Source organism: Peromyscus maniculatus, chromosome 17 (genome assembly GCF_049852395.1).
Source record: "Peromyscus maniculatus bairdii isolate BWxNUB_F1_BW_parent chromosome 17, HU_Pman_BW_mat_3.1, whole genome shotgun sequence".
Taxonomy (NCBI): Eukaryota; Metazoa; Chordata; class Mammalia; order Rodentia; family Cricetidae; genus Peromyscus; species Peromyscus maniculatus.
The window spans coordinates 54,561,337-54,585,315 of record NC_134868.1 but is presented as its reverse complement, the minus strand read 5'-3'; the positions used below and the strand labels follow the sequence as shown (position 1 = coordinate 54,585,315).

The window sequence follows — 23,979 nt, the reverse complement described above, 5'->3', positions numbered from 1 at the left end:
GGAGACAGGTGCTTGGCCTAGGAGCCCGGTTGTGTCTCCAAAAGGATGTTTTACACTAACTCAGGGGACTCAGGCACCTCGTGGTTGGTCTGGCTAGGTCACTTGTCCTTGGATACTTTGGAGCTGGCAAGAGAATTGTGGGGAATCTTTGGTGACAGCTGTGTCTGATGTCACTACAACTATGTTAGGGTGTCTCTGTGGCTTAATCAAGCCAATTTTGAGGTGGAATGCTGGGACATCTCATGACAACTAAAGTGTCCTGTTGTGCATTATTTTAAGATGTGTTACATTTGTTTATGTTGTGGAACATTTGTTTAATGATGCAAAGGTGTGTTGCATCCTTTTATGTTGCATTTGCTTAACTCTGTGAAACTGTGTTACTGTGCCTGTCTAAAACACCTGATGGTCTAATAAAGTGCTGAACAGCCAGCAGCAAGGCAGAAGAAAGGATAGGTGGAGCTGGTAGGCAGAGAGAATAAAAACAAGGAGAAATCTGAGAGGAGGAGAAAAAAGAGCAAGAGAACAAGGAGAGGAGAACGCAAGGGACCAGCCACCCAGCTATACAACCAGCAACAGAGTAAGAAAAAAAGATGTACAGAAATAGATACATGTAAAAGTCCAGAGACAAAAGGTAGATGGACTAATTTAAGGAAAACTGGCTAAAAATAAGCCAGATATTTATAAGTAATAATAAGCCTCCATGTGTGATTTATTTGGGAGCTGGGTGGTAGGCCCCAAAAGAGTAAGTGTAAATCAACAACAAAAACAAACAAACAAAAAACAACAAGAAGCAGTGTCCTGTATCTGCTGTATCTTCTATTTCAGGTATGAAGCTGCAGGAAGATTCTGAGAAGACTGTCAAGGAAATACATATGCCATGTATCTCTGAGGACATTCCCTGGCCAATCAGGAAAATAAAGATGTATGGGGGACACTCTCCCAATTCCATCTGATGGGGTCATATGTTTTGTAATAAAATGAAGAAAAGAAGGGGCAGGAAATATGCTCCCAATTAAAATAGAAATGTAAATGGCATTCATAGCTGGAGTTTGTTTTGTTGGGTTCTTCAAGTCACTTGAGTTTTTAACAGCAAACCTGCCAAGCAGATGCTGTTGCTACGATCTCTCCATCTTGTTATTGAAAGGAGGGGTGTATGACACAGAGATGAAATGACTTTACTACCTAAGTCACACTGTTAAGGGGCAGAACTCGTGCCCAGTATGGCACGGATTAGAGCCTGTGTCCTTGGCTCTGAGTCAGCTAAAGCCATGCAGAATCAACATCTGGAAAACTGAATCCTACTCGAGTATCAGTGGTATGTGATTTCTGATAACTCATGAGCAGCTGAGCGACACAGTGAGTGACTTGTGTGTTATCCTCAATTATCAGCTTAGCATAGCATCCTGGAACACTGTCTCTCGGGCCTGTGACACAGCTCAGTGGGTGGAGGTGGCTACTACCCAACCTGATGACCTGGGCTTCATCCCTAGAACCTGCATGGTAGAATGAGGGTGATACCTATGAGCTATCCTCTGACCTCCACACATATTCTGTGGCACAATACACCCAAGCGCATACACATACCAAATAAATAAATAAATAAATAAGTGTAATAAATTTTTTAAAAAGAAATGCAAGTTTCTCTAAAAACTCTTCTTTTTCTATATTCTCTCAGTGTTCTAAATTTAGAAAGCTATATAATTTTTTAAACCTGTGGATGATTGATTTATCAGGCGATGATGCATTGCACTGAAGGGTCCACCCCTTGAACACTGTCTTTCTTGTTTCCATGACGTCTCAAGGTGTAGCTATTAACAGACTATTGATATTGTTAACAGAGTGAGGATTAAAGGTAGTTACAACTAATATTGCCTGGTCATCAAGCTGAACACAGCGGGGGTACTCGTGTTTCATTTGAGAATACTCAGACCCTCACAGTCAGAGGTGTGCCCCCCACCTCAAGGTGGAGCTCAAAAGCTCAACCTTGTAATGCTGTCTTCAAACTGAAGGCGCAAGTCCCCTGCAGCCTCTCCTGGTGGGAAGCATTTGGTGTTTCCCTGATGCTTTTAGACTCCACCCAAGGTTGTAGTAACTATAAGTCATATGGAAAATATTACACCTCAGCTGTGCATTCTTGAGAAAGTAAAACACCCATGGAGAAGACCCATTCAAGGTCATATCTAGAAATGTAAATGTCACGGTCAGTAAGTGGTCTGCAGTTATCTCTGCATCCCAGGATTAGACTATGAATGGGAGAAGAATATCTCTCCTTTTGTTGTAGCTTTTTAATGATAAGGAGTCATTAAGTCCCCACCCTATTCTATGCTTCCCACAAGGGAAATCTATTTCCTACCTTATAGTTAAGGATACCAAGTCAGGCCACTTCCCCCACAGGACATGTTCACATTCTGACTACCTCCACTTACATAGAAAAAATGGAGTTTTCCAAGACAAGTTCACTCATGTGCACTTGCAATGTGTATCCTCTGCACTTCCTGTCTGGGGTTGGTGGGTCCTTCTGTTTATCTATTTCTCTGACTTTATCTACACAACTTCTTGATACATTTTTAAAACTAGCAACTATTTTTATGGCATATAGTTGAAATTAAGAGCAGACTTCAAGTGCACACATGTCTATGGTGCCATACATCTTAAACAGACTGTAGACAAATTTTAAAAGTTCTTATTAGTGAGGTAACCCAAACCAGAAGGACAAACATGGTATGTACTCACTCATAAGTGGATTCTAGATATAAAGCAAAGAACAATCAGACTGCAACCCACAGAACCATGGAGGCTATATATATAGCATGGGGGACCCTAGGATGACTATGGCTTATAATAAGTTTTGGTTTTACTCAATTACTGAACAAGCCTCAATGAAACATTTCACTATTAAGAATTTATACTGTATCAAGCTGATAATAGAAAAATTAATTAATTAATTAATTAAAAAAATAAAAATTAAAAAAATTAAAAAAAAAAAAAACAGAGCCAGGTATTAGGGTGAACAGTGAATAATCAGAGAAACAGAACAAGCCACATCCAACCTCACCTTGCCAACTTCTCAGCTGATCTGTTTTCTCAAACTGGAAGCCTCTGAATCTTCATCCGAATGGATCTCAGCTGAACTGTTGCTAAAAGCTAAAAGCTTAAAAAGGCTCTAGTTCCTGATCCTCACACCTTATATAACTCCTGCTTCCTGCCATCACTTCCTGGGATTAAAAGTGTGTGTCACCATGCCTGGCTGTTTCCAGTGTGGCTTTGAACTCACAGAGATCCAGATGGATCTCTGCCTCCGGAATGCTAGGATTAGAGGCTTGTGCTATCACTGCCTAATCTCTATGTTTAATATTGTGGCTGTTCTGTTCTCTCACCCCCAAATAAGTTTATTCGTGTGTATAATATATCAACCACATTTCCCCTTTTTTGTTTAAAATAATAAAAAAAAGTTACAACAAAAACAAGAAAAAGAATATACAATAAGTATATACAATATAAACAGTCAAGAATTACTTAAAAATGACTGGCCTTTTCCCCCTTGATCTCCAGGCATGCTTTACTTATTGACATACAAATAAAATATCACCACATTTCAGCACAAATAAAATATCACCACATTTCAGCACAAATAAAATATCACCACAATAGACAATAAGCGGAGAATCTCAAATAGGAGCAGGTCAATGAGATCTAACGGGATCAGAGTCAAGTGGTCAGAGGCCACAGGGCCAGCCACCCCTCTGGCAGGAGAAAGTCACATGCTGTTAGGATTCAGGAACCATCGGCAACACCAGCAGTTCTTTATGACTTCCAAAGTTCTAGCAGCATTCATCAACACAGAAAATAACAGACATTCATCACAAATACATGGGTTAGCTCACAAGTATCCTCAAAAATACAAATCATAGCAAGACAAATATATTGTTCATTTTACTTTCAACTTTGCAATATCCGATATAGTAAGGAAAAGTTTCAGAAATAATGATCAAAATGATATTGCCAAGAGATCCACAAGTCTACACACGTTTCACAACTAAAGTTTGTATTTCCTGTTGTTTTATATTTTGACATGATAACGCCATGCCATGCAGTCTTGTTTCAGAGACAGGCCATTTAGGCAGGGCTCTAAACCAGTTACAGAGCACTAATTTCATTTATGAGCCGTATTCCAACATGCTTTTTTCATTTATCTCTGTCATGTACAGAATGGTCTCTTCACTCTTAGAAGCCTTCCATTTAAACACTGTGGTGATTCAGGCTTACCTTGGTACACAGCTTTAAACCCCGGTGAGCCAATGCTATCATCTGACTGCAGGTGGAGCCACATCTGATTGCTCATGCTCACGATGAGGTCAGGAACACTGGAGCCTGTGAGCCTGCACAGGAGGGAAAGGATCGGACTTTTATCACTGGCTACAAATACATTGACTTTTTCTCAGAGCAGGGTCTTGCTACTGGAACAGTCAACACACACACACACACACACACACACACACACACACACACACACACACACCTCTGTAGCAGATTCTCTTTCAAAACTCTGTAGCAACTTGCCACTCATATAAATATTTAAATATTAGCATTACTGGCATTTTTGGTAACTATCCAATCACTGTAAACACATAGTTTTTTTTCTTTTTTCATTTAAAAACATCAGCTAGAGGGGACTAGAGATATTGCTCAGTGGTTATTGATCTTACAGAAGACCAAGGTTCAGTTCCAAGTACCCACATGGTAGCTCAAAACCATCTGAAACCGCAATTCCAGAGGACTTGGTAGTCTCTTCTGGCACACATATACACACAAGAAAAACAATCATACACATAAAATAAAAAACAAACTTAAAAAAAGACCATCCCATTTATTGGAATGTTCATGCTTCCTCGGTACAATATTTACGGGGATAAATCTATACAAACCTGAAAAAGCAAAGAGCCAGCTGTGCTACGTGGCAGGGAAATGATCCCTGTGGCTCACTAGTTTATTGTATGACACCATCAAAGGCAAACCTCTGCAAGGTGAGAAACCCTACAGACTCATTTCTCCATCGAGTCTGGAATTATGTACCTTGCACACAAAATCTCCTTTAAGATGTATTAAAGGTAATCACACATTTTAATGATATTGAAAAGAACAGTGTATGTGGTTGAAATAGATGTTACAGAGCTTAATGAACATCCAGGTCAAACTACCAGGCAGTTTCCAAGAAGCATTCAAGCGTGCATTCACAAACCAGTCACATCGCCTGCGCTGTCAGCCAGTGAAAAGAAACACCAAATCCATTGACTGAACTCACCATGCCGACAGAATAGCATGTTGAAACAGGAAAAGTACAGGAAAGAAATCAATTCAACCAAAACAAATGTCCCTAATCAAATAGGAAGCTTTGCTTTCAGCAAAGTGGTTTCGGGAATGTGAACACATGATTTGCACCATCAATCATAGCATCCGTCTATCAACCCAACATTCTCCTCGCAGCCGGCCTCAAAAACCTGCTTCTTCAAAGGAAGATGAACAGCAGTCATTACATGCCAAGTAACTCAGGCTGCGTTACACTCAGCTTGGAAAAGGAGCGTGTTCCGGTGAGCGATGTATGCTTGCTACACACGTATGTCTGAACATTTGTCTTCGCTGGAGATTGTTCTTTTGTGTTTGCTTGTTTGATTGTAAGAGAGATTTGTTTGCTTTTCTGTGCATGCATTTTGTTGAAGTGTAATCAGCCAAATAGCACATGGATCACAAATGCCTAGTTCTGTGACTCCTTAGGAAGGGAGCCAGCCTGCAGGTCCCCCAGAGAGACTGCCTCCTGGGCCCCTCTCTGCTCCCTCCTCTTCCCTCTTGCTTTGCCAAAACATCTACAGCTGTATCTGCCTTCCTAAGCCTCCTGTAAGTGAAATAAGACTTTGTAAAATACTTTGATAAGCAGACCTGAGGGAAAAGTACTCACGAGCTTTGTTATTTTAATTTCTGCTTAAAATTCATCTTTGGATATATACAGGGTGAAGGTGATTAATGCTGGTATTTTTACTTTTTTCCTAGTAAAATACCATATTAATAAAGCTGACAGAAGTAACACAAAGAGCCATGTGTATTTTTTTTCTCATCTCCCCAATGCTAAGATTTTACAGATCTATAAAGTACTATCTCAGCCTGGATGGGTGACCTACCTGTCTTGGGAAGCACTGTCTCTCTGTCTCTGTCCCATCTGTCTCTCTCTGTCTCTGTGATTGTGTGTGTGTGTGTGTGTGTGTGTGTGTGTGTGTGTGTGTGTGTGTGTGTGTGTGTAACTCTCTAAAACACATGTGTAGTCTTGGGAATCCAGGCTGTAGTCAATAACAGAGAAATTCCCCATAGTTCCTCTTCAAAGACTCATCACACCCCCTTTCACCACTCATTACTGGCAGCTATGAGTCTGTCTCTAGCTCCAAATTCACTCATTATGCTATTACATAAATGAGACCACAGTTTGTCTGTTTTAGAATTGACTTTGTCCACTTGGCTTAATTCCCCAGATCAGTCATATGATTTGTATACCATCAGTTCCTCCCTTCCCATTGTTGAGTGAGACTCCATAGCATGGATACATCATGGCCTGCTAAAATGCTCATCTGCTTGGTAGATGACCCATAAAGCTAGTATAATGGATATGCACTATTTCCACAGTATAACTCTTCATGTTACTGATATAAATTCCTAAGAATGCAATTTGTATGTTCTAATTTCTGTTTCTATAATTGCAATTTCTGTCTTCAAGATTCTAGACTGAGCATTCCACTTATATTCCCATCAGCAGTATCTGAGCATGAAGAATCTTGGTATCCCAGTGGAGATTTAGTGTGGCCAGTGTATATTTTAGTTTTTCTGCCAATTACATAATGATCTCTCAAGGGTTTTGTATTTACCTGTGGCTGATCACTAATGGTGTGGCAAAGCCTTCTCTGCTTCCTATGCACCCTGTTTAAGAAAGACCTTCCAGTCCTGTGCCCTTTTCTAATGCAATTGCAGATCTTCCTTTGTCTCTCTATTGCAAAATTAGAAACATCCTTTGTCTCCCAAAAAAAACTTTCACTGAGCAAAGGATTATGTTTGACCAAGAATCAGAAAATGCCCTTGAAGAGAAAAGTTTGCAGAACGAGAGGAAAACACCTCCCCTGGCCTGTTTGTCTTTGAAAAATCTCATGTGCCTTCTATCTCTTATTGTGCTTCATGAGGTCTTCTTGTACATCACCACATACTCAGCTCTGCAGCTGTTCTCAACCAGTCAAGGCTGCTGTATTTAGAGGAGTGAGGGCTTTAGCTGCTCCTTTTCCACTTGCTTAGTTTATTTTCATTTTCTTCCTGTTCTCATTCCTCAGGTGGTCATTCCCAAGACCATATGGATATGCAACAGGAAGATCATATCTAATCTTAAAGGCATTGCCATGTATAGGAGCAGAGAGAAGAAAGAAAAGACAGGGCTGCTGTATCCTAAAGTTAATGTAAACAGCCCAAACTCTGAGCATCCAGGGTTCCTGCGGTGACCACAGGTATCAGAAATGGTACCCACAACACTCTGCAGTAAATGGTGGCTCTGCTTTTCTGGTCTGTGCTCATAGCAATTCTTTGCTGCCATCAAGCCCTTTTACCTCTGATATCACTACATGCTCATCTGCCTGTCTATGCCAATGTATGGGCTACTGTATCTCTCCCCTGGGAAGTTTCAGCTTCATAGGATATCATATGATGTAAGATGGTTCCTTGATTATTTCAACACCCCTCATTGCCATGCCTTGGAAGATCTTTGCCTTGTTTGCTGTCTATCCAGGATTTTTTTGCTGTTCTCAGTGAGAGTGAACAGTGATGTTTCAGAGGCAAGCAGTGAAGCAACTACCCTAGCTTACACCCACCATGTTATGCTTTAAAATGAATGTCTGAGTTCTGAGCACACACAATCCTGGTCATTGCGCTCCCCATGGAATTGATGCCCCAGCTTCCTAGAGACAAGTGCTGTTAGGTGTCTTGTGTTTAACTAGACCAGACATCTGGGGTTGGTCCATTCTACTGGTCTATGAAATTCCTCAGCTTCCTCACTCATTTGACAAATCCACTATGTGCATATGTCTATACCCATGTTTGCATGTGTCTGGGCATACGTGCACACATGTATGAGTACATGTGGAAGGCCAAGATTGGATGTCAGGAATCATCCTTCACTCTCATTCTTTGTGGCAGAGTTTCTCAATCAAAACCATCACTTAATGTGGCTAGTCTCACTCGTCAAGTTACTCTGGGGATCCTCTGACTCTGTTACTCTCTAGAATGATAGGCAGGCCATACACCCACCCAGCCTGTCCGTGGGTTCTGAGTGTCTGAACTTCAGTGTTCATTCACACAGTAAGCCCTTCATTAGCTTACTGGTCTCAGCCCAGTAGTAGCCCTTTACCCGGGCTGAGATCCATGTCTCTTTTTCAGTTTCTTCTAATTATTGCCTGTGGTATCTGCTTTCTCTTTACTCCCTGCTCTGAGCTGGCACTTTCTTCCTCAGGAAAATGAGGGAAACAATGGCAATGATGAAGGCTGGTAGCTCATAGTGCCTCAAGTCTCCTGAGTTTCCACTGATAGCAGGAAGCTTCCAGTTGAGGAAGGTGAGGCCAGGGAGGAATTCCTGACAATGGTGCCCCTCAGCCTCCCAGACATCACTCCCTTCCTTTGCTATGGCTTGTGTTGAACAGAGGCAATCCCTTAGCAGCCCACTGGGGTCTCTCCTCAGTTAGCCCCTTCTCTGGTTACTTTCTTGCCAGGCATTTAATTTAAGTTGTTAAAAACATAATTATCATGTAGAAAATCCACACTCATTGCAAAGATGCATACTTCCAAAGTAACTAACTACTTCAGGCACACCCTGAGGTGTATATTTGAATTTCTTTTATTTGCCCACTGCACTTGATTTTAATCCAGTCTTACTCTGTGAATTCTCTCAAAACTGAATAGGCAAGCACACTGGCAGCTCCTCGCATAGCTCACTCAATCAAATGTCAAATCCCTTTCCTGTAGTCAGGCCCATTTTAGAATTTATTTTAAGCTTCCAAATTATTTGATTGGCATGCATGCGAAAAGAGTTCCAAACACACTTTATCACAATTAATTCTTTTTGTACTAATTAGTTGAATGCTAATTAACTTTATAAACCAGCTGAAAAATTCAAAAATATTTTATATAATGTTTCCAAGTTTAAAGTAGTTAAAACTAGTTTAAAACAAAAGAAAACATTGTCTTTGAGTATTTCTTTGAGATTTATAAACTTAATTTGGTTTGATAGCACTGACAGAGAGAGAGAGAGAGAGAGAGAGAGAGAGAGAGAGAGAGAGAGAGCTTTTTGACACAAAGCAAGCCCACAGTCTCCTTGCAGCCTTGCAGGTGTTTGGGCATTTGAGATAAGATTTATTTGTTTGTGTATTTATTTATTTTTACAATCATTTGAAACCAAAATTAAACCAGTTGTTGGCTTTATTAGAATACTTAAATGTGAATGAGAAGACACACTTTGGAAACATTTTCTTTTAAAGCAGTCACAGTTTTGAATAAACCAATGATAACTGATCATGTGTCTTCATTAAAGTAAAGAATCAAATCATCCTAATTAAACCTCATCTGAGAGCTAAAACAGGGGTACACTATTGAAGTTGCCAGATTCTCTGTGCTTCCCTGTAATTTCAACCCCAGGTTCTCTCTCACAATACTGGCTTACTGGTTTTTTTCTGCTGTGCTGGAGATGGGAGCAAGGGCCACTGGTATGCTAGCCAAGGGCTCTACACAAAGCCACAAACTGTTCCTAATATTTGTTTTTTCTTATACTGAAAAGATAAGTATATAAGTACACGTATACACTTATTCATCAGCCTGTAGGTTTCAGCACATTGTAGTCAAATATGTAATACCCAGGTCCCTGGAGCAGGAGCTAGCCTCCTTTGTGACTGGGAGCATTTCATGGCATTTAACCTCCCTGGACAATGTAATTCCTTTTCCTCTGGTCTCTCATCCCATCTAAGACTGAAGCCCCAGCATCCACCTTGGTATTAAAACAGGGGAGAAGAGAGAATGAGAGAGGATCAAACAGTTTCTGAGGACATCTCCCCTCTGCTCCTGCTGAAGAGTTCAGCATCTTACATTTGACAGGGAAGGGTGGCTGAAAGTCAGACCTGACTCCTTCACTCACAGCCACCCCCAGGAAAGCCTGTTGAGATGGTACACCAATAGTTCTTTAGCTGTTATTTGAGGTGCTAAGCAGCCACCCTCTCAACCAGCATGCCACAAATTGGCCCACTTCTCTGCTGGAGGATATTTATGTTTCTCCTAATTTTTAGTAGTTATAGTCAGAGCAGCCAAGATATTCATGCAGGAGTTTATTCCTCCAAGGTGAGGTTGTTCTCACAATCGATGCCGCTTTGCTTTTCCATGAACCTGCTCACTTCTTTTTGAAAATGGCTGTACAAGTTTTCACCTGACTTGAACTCTCAAAAGCAACTAAGAATGTAGTTCCATTTATGTGACAGTCTCAACAGGACAATGCTGTGGTAAGTTGAGTAGGGGCTGGGATAAACCCAGGCCTGTGACAGGACAGGGACAGATGCAAGGACATGGTAGTGTCTTGGTGGCAAGGGAACTGCTCCCTACCTTGACTCAGGTGAAGGTGACATAGGTCTGCACCTATGTTAATAATACAGATTTAGGCACATGACATTTCTGTTCTACTCTATGCTAGTTTTAAATTGCTCAAAGTGAGCATGCGTGGGGGGATGGGGGGGGGGACCTGATCATGCCATACATCTGTCAAGACATGACATTGATGTCCTATAGCAGCACCTGCTGTATATCATACCTGCTCTCCTCCAGAGAGTGCCTGGAGGGAAAGTAGAACTAAACTTTAATACACTGATTTTAAGTATAAGTTAGGCCATTGAGAAGGAAGTGCTGCCCCAAGATAAAAAGTGACCTATACCTGAACCCCTTAGCAGTCTTTACAATTCTTCATGCACGTGTGGTTTATGAACTCTTTGAGAGGCTAGCATGCACATATGATTAAATAGTGAAATTTGTGGGGACATGGGCATGCATGTGGTCCATGCAGTGTGAGGTGCAGATTCCCAGCAGTAAACACAAGGTATGTCTTATTTTATCCAAGGGGAAAACAGTCAACCCAGAGATGGAGCAAATTATCAACACATTAAGGGTCATCCTGGTACAAAAGGCTAGAGTCACATAGAAGCAGGAGACTAAGTAGTTATTCAACAAATAAAGGGGGAAGAACTCTAGACTTTTTACTTTGGGGAGTCTCTATTCCAATTCATACATATTCATGCAGATGATAGTGTCAGCACTGAGGAGAAATGAAGTGAGCTATGACTCAGTCCATCTATCATGAACATGGGATCCTGCCACTCAGAATGATTGGTTATGTGTGACATTTACCACTAAATAAGCAGGATGGGTGGGGAGGGATGAGACTCTAATATGGAAATCAAGATGACTCTGAAAACTAACCAAGTGGGTAGGTTTGAGAGAGAGAGAGAGAGAGAGAGAGAGAGAGAGAGAGAGAGAGAGAGAGAGAGTCCTGATGCTCCCCAGAGGATTTCTTGTGATGCTGGAATGGACTGCAGTTTGTTAATTTGATTGGCATGTGATTCTCACACAAGTGTGACAGGTGACAGAGAGATCACTGGGCTGGGATCTATTCAAGTCAGATGGCATGGGAAGGGTGATGAGTTACACCAATCAATCATGTGCAGTCCGATGGCAGGGGAAGGATGATGAGTTACACCAATCACTGCCAGTCTCTTCTTTCAATTCACTAACCCTCATCACAATGACCACCTAAGTCATCTAAAAATATCAAATCCAACCCTCTTGATCTCACAGGTCAAAGAGATAAAAAGTTGATGGAGACCCCAGAGGATGCCAATTTCTCAATTTTTCTACTTAGTATAGCCAGGCTATGGAATGATGCTGACCAACCCTCTGGTCAAGAAGATCCTCTTTTGTGCTCCCCCTAGGTGTGTGTGTGTGTGTGTGTGTGTGTGTGTGTGTGTGTGTGTGTGTGTGTGTGTAATAAAGTTAAAGTCCTAGAAATAGTCCAGGAGGGAGACAGAAGGCATGTCTACAAAAAGAAGCAAAGCAAGCTGAGCTATGGTTCCATACAAGCCAATAGTTGAGTATGGGGTGTTCTGTAGGTTCCCTCAAACACAAAGACACCTAGAGCCTATTTAGCTCTCCCTGGCCTGGCAGCAAACAGTCCAGACCAGCTCATTCCTCCCAAGACAGGTAGGAGGTCCCTACCTGACCTCCAGCCATGCTGGTACCAGTACATGTATAGATTATAAAGTCCCCGACAGAAGGCAGCTAAGATCTCCTTCCCTATGGCTACAAAAATCCCATTTTCCATTTTATTTTTTTAAAAGTCTGTGTGTGTGTGTGTGTGTGTGTGTGTGTGTGTGTGTGTGTGTGTGTGTGTGTGTAAGGCCAGGGGTCAATCACAGGTATTGTCCCTCAGGGGCAAATCACCTTGTTTCATAAGGCAGGGTTTCTCATTGGCCTGAATCTTGCCAGTTAAGCTAGACTGTCTTGGCAGCAAGCCCTAGTGATCAGCCTGTTTCCCACTCTCCAGCATCAGGTCAAAATGGTATATCATCATACCTGACTTTTTCAATGAACTTTGAGGCTCAAGCTCTGGTCCTCACTCTTTCAAGGCAAGCACTTCCCTGACTGAGCCAGGTCCCTAGCTCTCAAGGCTCCCTTTGCACAGGGAAGAACAACCAAGGCAGATGTTCCCACAGACAGCCTGGCAAGGGGACAATCTATCTGCAAAGTAAGCTTGAGGCCTCCGTCGGCAGAATCAGGCAAAGATGAGGGTCAGGTGTGTGACACTATCAGGGAGATCTCGAAGACTGACTGTTCCCCCACCCCATTGGGTCATTACAGCAAGCTTTGAGAGTCCATGTGGCCCATTCCCCAGAACCATCAGTGAGCACCTGCCTTCCAAGCAAAGCATTATCACGGTGATAATTAAAATTGTTCAGGGGACCAGCCACAGAAAGAGGCCAAGCCCAGCGCTGATGCAGAAGGCTCACCTTCTGAAATGAAGGACTCAGCCAGTCCTTGGCACATTCTAACCAGACTGAAAAGATCTCCAGGATGCAATCCTCAAACAAGGACATGAGAAAATCACAACCAGAATGAGCAGACATGACCCACTGGCTACTGAAGTGAATGGGAGCTGGGAGCTGGGTGGCAGGGAATCAAAGCACAAACATTTAAGAAACAATGTATGGCCTCTACGAATTCTCTGCAAACATGTGGAACACAGAGGAGGACATCTCAGCAAAGAAATGCAAGTTGCTTTCCAACAAAATCTGGAAGAGGAGTAGAAGTAAAACTATGCAACAGATGAAAACAAAACTTGCTCAGCAGGTGTGATTTACAGGGAGGGGACAACAGCAAGGTGAAAGGAGATGGGAACAAGGGGTGTGGCACAGGGGTGGAGCTGACAAAGTGGGGTCTGGAGCAAAGAAACAGAAGTTGACAGAGTATTGCAACAAGTAACTTTTGACATGAAATTTATCAGATTTGGTAAGAAACATATACTATAAATCCCAGAACTGACATAAACTCAATAATGGCAAATCCACTAGAAGACAAATGTAATTTATTTTTGAAAACAAAAGAAAGGGGAAACCTTGAAGACAAGAAGGGACCTGTGATGTGGATGACAACAGATTCCCGTTTGGGACCTCAGAGGCCAGAAACTAAAGTGCCAATCACAAGTACTGTTTTCCAGGCCACTCTTCATAGCTTAGGGGATCCTTTAAAAAGAATAAAATTCTTAGGCCAAAGTTTGCCACAACAAATTAAGGGTAGGTAGCTGACCTGCTCTTAAAATTTTTCTGGAAAATTTTTTTAGGAAGAAGAAAATGGTAGCAGCAGGGAGCTGAAAGCTTCCAGGTGGAGAAGGAACCGGGGATGGAGTGGAAAGATGGCCACATACAATATGGTCTCATCTCTTCATCATGAATTCTGTGAATCATGTTTAATAATTAAACTGCACCTTAAAGATCAGCTTGGTATTTACAACACTGGCTTGTTGATCTGGTAGATGGACAAAAAGATCAGGGGGTTAGTGAGTTTTCCAGAGTCCCTTGACATTTTACTGTTGACCCAAGCTGCAGAGGTGAATGACAGCTACTCTCACACCCATGCCTCAAACCTTTGTACCAGTGCTTGCTACTGTTAACGTCCAGGATCTAACTCAGTAAATAGCTTAGGTCCAGGTAGGCTGCAAATGACATGTAAAATTACTGGATAAGGGATGAGCAGCTGGAGCCATTAGAGGGGTGGAGGCCAGGTAAGCATTGACACAGCAATAAAGATAAGAACCCAGGCCTGCTGTAGCCACCAGAGTAAGAAGAGGACAAATGGGTTCTTCCCAGAGCCTCCATGGATAGCTTAGCTCACAGCGATGCTGGCCCAGGGAACTCCATCGTGAGCCTCTAATTTCTAGAACTAAGGGAGTATGGATTTCTATAACCCGCCAAATTTGTAGAAATTTGCTAGCAGGAAATAAAATGTAGACTACCACAGATCATGTGATTAATGCCTGTCACACCCATCATGGTATCACAAAGAACACACTTCATGACACTAGCAACAGAAGATGGTAGATTTCAAAACAATAATGACAAACCCATCAATAACCTGTGTGCTGTGGATATTGCTCTGCATGCTGTCAATGTGTTGCTCTGATTGGTTAATAAATAAAATGCTGATTGGCCAGTAGCCAGGCAGCTATAAGAAGACTGAAGAAGTATAGGAAGGCTGAGTCAGGAGATGCTGCCAGCCGCCGCCACCAGGAGAAGCAAGGTATAAAGATACCGATGAGTCACAAGCCACGTGGCAAGGTACAGATTTATAGAAATGGGTTAATTTAAGATGTAAGATCTAGCTGGCAAGAAGCCTGAGCCATTACACCATACAGTTTTAATTAATACAAGCCTCCATGTGTTTATTTGGGTCTGAGCAGCTGTGGGCCTAGGTGGGACTACAGAAAACTCCAGCTACACCTGTGCAGGGAGGTAAGGACAAAACTAGGAGTCAAGAATTAGGAAAAGCTGCAAGAAGGCAAATTATAATGTGGTATAGTCCCATATTAATTTTTACTTCAACTTTATGTGGTTAGAAGCTAGTTTGATGGTGCCTTATGAAGCCTGGGATTGCTGTGGGTTTGAAGCTGCATGGACAATTTAGGAGCACCTGGCCAGCCAAGGGCAGAAATCATATAGAATGTGTCCTGTGACCAAGATGGAATCAAACTAGAAGTTATTAACACATATGTGATAGGAAAAATCTGCAAACATACAAAAAGGGATTATCCATGATTTAAAGTAGAATTCGCAAATGGAAATGTAAACAAATAAACAAAACAACATAGGCAAAAAACCCACTAGAACTGATTAAATGCAAGACCCAACATAAAATAGGAAGGAAACAATTAAAACAGAGCAGAGAAAATTTCTACAGTACACATGGTTGTTAGCTACAAGGAAAAGGTTAGAAACAGCATTGAAGTTCATGTGAGAAAAGAGGGAAAGTAGACCCAAGGGAGGCAGGCACATAGTCATGATGGCAACAGATGTCACGGGATGGTGACAGAGAAACAAGAGGAGCAAATGAACCAGACATGCTTCTTATAAAAACAGGTTTTATTGCTCAATCCATAGGAAACCTGGCAGGGCTGGGGCAAGGTGAAACCAGCATCAGGAATGAAGAGATGAGGATGTCCACACATTCCAAGACTATTGCCAAAGCGATGAATGCAGAGAAATGTGGGCACATAAACCCAACAGACTTATGAATATTGTTAAGTCCCACAGGATCTACAAAGTGTTAAAACTCTGTCAAGTGGCAGTGGCAGTCTGAGAAACCTTCACACCCTTAAAGAATCTGACTCTAAGCCAGAATGTTCCCTCTCTAAAGCCCCCAGGCCCAGGTGGCTTTGCTAGACAACTGTGCCTTTTACACCAGAATCCTAATGCTGCTCATTAACTCTTCTTCCTTCAAGCAACAGCATGCATGCATTGCAACTCATTCAATAGTAAAGCTAGGCTGAATCCGACACAAGACAGAGGAAGATGAGTGAGGGGAAACTCCTAACTAATACCCACAAACCTAGATCAAAGTATCTTCTACCAAATTCAGGGTAAATGAATGCAGCGTCGCAGAGGAAGTTTACACTGGATTATAGATCAGAACTTGCTGTCTGGACATGAACAGACCAACATGTGCAATCTGCTAATTGAATAATTAGGGAAGGGAAAATATGCAGTTATCAGATGACACCAAAACACATGATGGAACTCCAAGCACAGGGACTGGGAGATTCCACACAGGAAGCACACCGGTTTGCTCCAAGTTGTAAATTAGCTATATCTACCTCAATTTCAAAAAGGTTTAGTACAATATACACAGCTACTCTCAAGCCTATAAGGAAGAGAACAGAACAAGGACAGCAAAACACTCTTGGAAAAGAGAACAAGAGTGATACCACTGAAATTAATACCTCTACTTGCTAAGTATCTTGTGGTGGTTTGAAATGAGAAATGTCCCTTGTTGGCTAATGCCTGTGAACTTTGGTTCCCCAGTTGGTGCTGCTGTTTGGAAAGTTATAGAAGTTTTAGGGGATACAACCTTGCTGGAGGAAGTACCCGACTATGGGGCAGGTTCTGGGGTTTTATAGCCTTCTCCTGTTTCCTGTTAGTTCTCTTTGCTTACTGGAGGCAGATGAAATGTTACCAGCCAGTTTCTTGCCCCTGATGCCATCCAAATTCTTCCCGACCATGATAAGTCTATACATCCAGAAAACTGAGCTAAAAGAAATCCTTTTCTTGCTTAAGGCACTTGGGTCATGATATTTTATCACAGCAACAGAAAAGTAACTTCTCCTTTGTTGTTCTGGTAGAGAGCTAGATGCACAGATTGATGATAAAGAAGGAGAAGCCCCAGAACAAACTCCTAAGATCATGCACACCCGATTTTTGACAAAGACACAAACAGAATCAGTAAAAGGAAGAAAGGTAGACCTTTAATAAAGTGCAGAAAAAAACAGACATGCAGAAGTTAGGGCAGAATTTGTACTAATGTCTTATATATCCCACAAAAATGAATTTAAATTTGAAAATAGCCTAAAAATAAAATGTAAAGCTATCTTCACTTAGGGAATTACATTTCATGCACCCCCAAGCTCCAGAGCTAGGAAGTCCATACACTTTACCCCCAAAGAGCTGGACTTAATGTCCATCCATTGGCCATCTCAATACAAAGCCTTTGCTGTGAGACAATTCATGAGAAAAGCATAAGCTAAAAAGATGGGTGAGAGATCAGGTCATATGAAGCTTCTGTTCTAAAGAGCACTAACACCATGAACACCCAAGTAATTCTCAAGTAAAATATAAATCTGATTAGATGATATGAAAAGCATGGTGGGTACCCTGCAAGAGAGGAAGCACAGGTGTTGAAGAAGCAGAGGAAATGATCAGCATGGCCAGAGAACAATGCAATCTAAACACCACAGAGACAGAACCACATACCCACTAAGCAAGACAAAAGGTGACGATTCCAAATGCGGATGACAGTGAAGAAACTGGACGGCTGAGCATGCCAGTAAGAAGGTGGACTGGCAGTGCCACTCTGGGAAACTGCCTGCAGTGTCTCAGAACAGTGAGCTAGCAAGTAGTGCATGGGCCAGAAATCACATTTATGGGTGTGTATGTGTGTGTGTTTTAGAGAAACAAAAGTTTATGTGTACACACCATTCTTTACAGAAACATTCATCACAGGCTTTATAGCAGTCATCAAAACAGGAAACACCCCAGGCATTCGTTAGTGAGTCAATACTAAAGAAGTTGTGGGATGTCCACATTAGAAGCATACAAAACCAGGAGGAAAGGATCATAAACCATCATACACTGCAGGATGGTAAAATGACCATGACCATGCAATGACAGCATTTTTTAGAGATAGTGCAAGACAGTAGCTGTAAGGGGTTAGCGGTGAGTGGAGAGAGAGAGAAAGGAGGGTATGATTTTAGAAGAGCTGAAGAGATCGTTTCTGTAAAGTGTCTGCCATACAAGCATGAGAAGCTGAGTTTGGACCAACAGCCCCCACATAAAAGCTGCCAGGAGTGGTGGTTCACACCTGTAAGTATAGTGGAGATGGAGAGAGAGGCAGGGGGATCCCTGGAGCTCACTGGCCAGTCAAGCTCTGAGCTCAGTGAGGGATCCTGTCTCAGAGACTAAGGTGGAGAGCAATAGATGAAGATATGCAACATCAACCTGGCCTCTATGGACACATAGAGAGAGAGAGAGAGAGAGAGAGAGAGAGAGAGAGAGAGAGAGAGAGAGAGAGAGAGAGAGAGAGAGAGAGAGAGAGACTTGGCAATAACAGGCAAACATAGCATAAGCCTAACAGTCCTTACACATTTGACAGGTGCAACCAATTTATACTTAGATGTGAGTAATAACTGAAACCAAACCACATGAATGCTTAGGTAGGTAGATTTCTTGATACCCATTGCAGTCAAGACCAAAACAAGTCAATAAATGTACCCACAAGGAAATATGTTTCCCATTATATAAGACACAATTGGGAGCTGTCTTACCGCTATTGGGGTTGATATTTACAGAGATAGTCACTTATAGTCACTGCAGTAAGGGAATTACTCCCCTCACTCAGGACCTCAGTTACTTTTTTTTTCTTTTTCCTGCCAAGTCATGCCCCAACTTTTTATGCTTGAAAAATTATTTTTCTTAAAGACAAGAGGCAGAGAAATAAAAGCTAATGATGGGCCAACTTTGAGTACAGAGCAGCCCTCTTATAACAGATCGGAGTGTCCTGGAAGAACTCCAGGGACCTGGAAGCTACTATTTTGAATATCATGAATGTGAGTTTTGGATCACATGAGCCACAGGCCACATCCCTTCAGTGCTAATTGACTTGATTTCTAATCATGACTTATAAATATGAAAAGTGAAAATTTTTTGGACAACATTTAAATTGACATTTTTCTGTCTTTACTCCTAACAGAAGTTGGCCCATGTCCTCCATCATGAAGGTATCATATCAAAGATACCTGACTGGCACACCTGGGCTAGGAGAATCCTTTTCTTTCTTATCTTCTCAGTCTCCCTCTTTTTCTCTTTTCCCCATTCTCTTTCTTCTTCTTTTTGGAGTGCTGGGGATTGGCCCCAAGGCCTTATGCCTCCTGGGTTTGAGCCATACCCCTGGTGCCTGTTTTCTTTGAATATAAAGAGAATGAATCCTTTCATCTCAGGCCAGCAGGGAGATGCCAATCATAGCCACAGCAAGGCAGGGGCTCTAACTAGAAGGAGGTTGAAGACAGGGTGAAGCTTCCCTGGGGATCAACTCATTTCCTTATTATCTAATCCAAATGTCTAGCTGTATGGAGGCTGCTACTTGCACACAGATTCCTTCATCCCCACAGAGGGGTGGACATTTAAAAAGCCATATCCTGTCTCACAATCCTCAGGACATCCAAGTTAATGCAATCTCCTGTTACTGCCAGCTAGAGCGGGGCCAGGTAAAGCAATATCTCCCCTCGCCAGTTTGCAATTTAATTTTGAGGAAATTGTCAATATATATTCTCAGAAAGAGCTCAGCAGAGATCTGTTAAGTTAGTTATTTCATTTTCTTTTGAGTTTGCCATGCTATACAAATACTCTGAGAAAATCCATCCTTCTTTTGGGAAGACTGGGGTGACAGATGAATCCCTGAACCCTTAGGGATTTTGCTTTGTGTTACAAAGTTTGAGAAAATAAAATCTATGAACAGAAATCAGAGCTCTAAAAACCACATTTAGAATGTGCCCTCTCCTTATTATGTCATTTCCCTTCCTAAATATCTTCCAAGTTCTGAGTAGAACCCACCTGTTACCCAAGAGGAGGACCAGTGAGATAATGGGCCCAATGCACTCAGTCCCCACCCAGCATACAGGGAGCCAAGTCTAGTGTGGTTGGAAATCTGCATCAGGAGCTTTTGTGAGTTTATAGACTGCCTACTATTTAAAGGGTCTTAGTGCATCTGTCATTTGTCCTAATAGATTATAAAGCCCATGCAGAGAATAATGCACAGCACATACTTACTCAAGTTGGGCTGTGGGTGTTTAATCTGGATTTACCTGCTTGTTCCAGAAGCCAGGTGAAGGCCCCAGCATCTCCCTTCCCTGTAACTTAGGACTAGATACTAGGGAAGTATCTCCATGGCTCTTCTTCCTCTGCTTCAGCTGATTAAATGTGCTTTGATCCTTCTTGCATTATGTTTCCCAGAGGGCACCTCAGTTTGATTCAGTCGGCCATTTAGATTTTCATTTATAGATCTGAGCTATTATGAAGAGGTCCTAATAACACTTATGTCATTGTAACATACGGTTTACCACTGCTTCCTTAACAACAAAAAGCCTTTAAAAAATGAGAGTGTGAGCTTAGATCCTTAATAGCAACCCATGGGATGTTCTAAGGCATTCCCTTACTGCATTTATATTTTAACTTTTGCATTTATTTAAAAAACCATTCTCATTTATTTGAGTGGTGTCCTTTTAAAAATCAGATGTTATGGTAACAATTAAACCATTTCACATGTAGTTTACATTTATTATCGAAGTTTATTGTATATATTTTGTAGCCATGGAAACAGAGGGACACAGAGGGAAAATGACTTCCCTCGGGGTCACAGAGGCAGGAAGTGGCATTGAATCAGAAACTCCATCTTGGATTACCAGCCCACATATACTCACTATCTGTGTGTAGATAGTTATATACAACACAGGATGCCAGCTAGAATCATGCCAACAATGCAGGTGCCCAGTGTTACCCTAGAGAACTCTGTGCTTTTAAAGGAAAAAAAAAAGCAAAAATTGGTCTAGCCACTTGGCAAATATTATTATCAATATATAATCATAACTCATGTTTACCACCTGCAGTTAGTTTTTCCTAATTCCCTAATACTTAGCCTTTCTTGTTCTCTTTTCTACATCTTGTATTATACCCACATGTATACTTGTTTACATATTTACATATTACTGGCTAGATCTAATATATTATGGGGATATGTGTTTTTTTTAACCTTAGAGTATATGACCTTGCTTAATATTATACATGCTATGACTGTCAATTTTCCTACAAATTTTGTGATTAGCTTTTTCTATAAAGCTGAATAATATTCATATATATATCATACAATATTATATATGTAAAATTTTTATTTTCCATTTATCTGGTGATGGACAATTAAGTTGATTCCAATCCTGTGATATTGTCAATAAAGCTAATTGTTTTTCTAGTTCTAGCTGTCATGAACTTTTCATTTGGTGGTGGATAAGTATATAAAATATATTTGGTATCAAAAGTATAAAATACCACATGGAGTACCACAGCTTCCACTCTGAATGGCTGCTCTAACTGTACAGATATTTATTAAGTTGTATAGTCTATGGGTCTGATTAATTTTAGTGTGTAAATATTTTGTTTGCAATGGTATTTATAATAATGACTAAAATAATAAACATATAATTATTTACAAACATGTGGGTGTATGCATGTGTGTGTGTAGGTGTTGAGTGTTAGGGTTTGGGCAAATAAATACTTTCATGTTCCACTTTGGTGAAAATGTAAATTTACATAAATTTTCTAGAAAAGCTGGACAAAAAGTAACATCCGAAATGTTGACACTCTTTGCCCCTTAAATTTCTTTGCTAGAAAAATTTCTTAAAGGCAAGTGAATTAACTACACATTGAGTGAAGAGTTTTGTACTGTGTGACTGTTACAAAAGCTAAAGAAGAGGGTAAGGGGGGAAAAGGAGACCCACACAGTGGCCATTTAAGAACAGTGGCATCTGCATGACAGAAGTGGAGACCTAGAGTACAGAACTCTTTTGGAATTACCTCTTCAGCATCCAGTTAGCTGGGAACCAGGAGAGATCCATCACTAATGGAACTATGGCACTGTGTACCCAGAATTCACAGACTGAGATGAGAATGCAGTGTACACTGGACAGCTCAGGGTGTGCTGGGTAACACTTGGCCATGACATCATTCTTACTGCCATTGTACCCATTGGAAAGTGTGAGCCAGTCATGTGGCATTAATTTATTGTCAGTCATAGTGGGAATGGGCAGTGACAAAATGGGCCAAAATAGATGCTCATCTGCTACAATGTTGACAATAGAAAGGGTGAAAGTTTCAAGCCCCCATGTAGCCTAGGCAGGACCACCAATAGACCCAGCCATGCACAGTGTGTCCCACCATGGTGCTTTTAAAAAATGTGCATTACCTCCTAAGGAAGTGATCCACAAAGTGAGAGGGCAACAGCACCCCTTTTCTATACGTGTGCCCATGCCCAAAATAAAAAAAAAAAAGGACATAATTACATACATTCTGACTGAGAAAAAGGAGGTAAGTCCCTTAGCATCATCATTCCATGAGTGATAGATGTTTTCAGACCAGTGCTTTCCAGAGTTACTACCTGAAGCCATCTGGCAAGAGGATGGAAATGTTTTCCTCTCAGCTCAAAAGCTACAGAGATGAGCATTCCCAGATCACATATTTTATTTTGATAAAAACAGATCTGATGAAAACTGACAAGAACCCAGAGCTCAAAGCACCCGAAGTGGACTTTGCTATGGGTTAGAAACACTGAAGCTTCAGGCACAAGAAGGAGCCTATGGCAGGGTCCCTGAAGACTGCCCTGAGCCTAGTGGGACTCTGATCCACTTATTCTGCAGTCTCAGCCTCTTTTATTAGGTAGTTTTATAGTGCATGAGGGTTCCCAGCAAGCATACAGCATTATCCCAGAAAACTGCTATCCCAAAAACACCTGTTCACATTGGGAGGGAAGAGACAGGACCACAGGGATGCCTGAGTTGAGAAAGGCATGTTTCCTGATTTCTGTCTTTTGCTGCTGCTCTGTTTCATTTTATTTTTGCCACAAACACACTTAAAAAAAAACAGTGAAAACAGTTCATACAGGAAAAATATAATCTTCAGTTAGTCCTCATGCAAAAATCAGAGTGATCATCACTAGCATATTCAGGGAGGGCACTTATAAAGATAGGCCAACCAACATCTGCCCACATAAGTGCATACTGAGAAGAAAAGTGAGATGGTATACTCACACATATAAAACGGATCTGGTGTCCCCCACCTTCCCACCATCTCCAACTGTCAAGGTGTCATATCCTCTTTCCAACTCAAACTCTTCAAAAGCAAGCTTGATGACCTAAATCCAAAGAGAAAACACAGTTAATAACATAATGCAGACATTCCATGGCAATGCACATTTATAGTTTTGTGGTTAGCTTTGGCTCCTTAATTCTGATGGATACCAAACAATTCCCCAGTTGCCTCCGGTTGCTGCATGGATAGTAGAGATTTGGTTGGCCTGAATTGCAGAATTTTGTGGGATTAAAATGTTCTTTTTTTTGTCTCAATTTACTATGAGCTCTAAAATGAGATTTACCTGACCCCACTTCAAGTTACATGTTTATCAACTACATAGCATAAAAATTCAGTTGATTAGATTAACCAAGAATAAGCCAATATAAGCAGGAGAAATACTGTTGTAGTTAATGAGGCATGGTTTTAAGGACACTCTATAATTAATTTTTTAAAATTTACTTATGTAGATCTCATGTTATTATTCCCAATAGCATAAGAGCCTTCTGAAGCTAAGAAACAAACAACCAATACCACACTTAGCTGTTCAAAACCTTGATGTTTCTTCTCTTCTTTTCTCTTTTATATTTCTGAGAATGTCACTCAAGGCTTTACCCACACTAGTCAAATTCCCAATCAATGAACTGCACCATCAAACTTCAATTAGATAACTGGATGGATAGAGGGATGGATGGATGGATGGATGGGTGTGTAGAGGGAGGCA

At 41.3% G+C, this 23,979-nt stretch overlaps 1 protein-coding gene across 2 annotated transcripts in view; it reads right to left on the bottom strand.

Annotated features, from left to right (window-relative positions):
* Positions 1–23,979, bottom strand: part of Csmd1 (CUB and Sushi multiple domains 1) — a 1,611,441-nt gene that overhangs the window by 354,241 nt on the left and 1,233,221 nt on the right. For both annotated transcript variants that reach the window (XM_042262873.2, XM_042262874.2), the window contains exons 11-12: positions 23,216–23,319; positions 4,267–4,379 (exon numbers count right to left, since the gene is read on the bottom strand). In XM_042262873.2, coding sequence (XP_042118807.2) covers positions 4,267–4,379; positions 23,216–23,319 — 217 coding nt within the window. The remainder of the gene's footprint in view (positions 1–4,266; positions 4,380–23,215; positions 23,320–23,979) is intronic.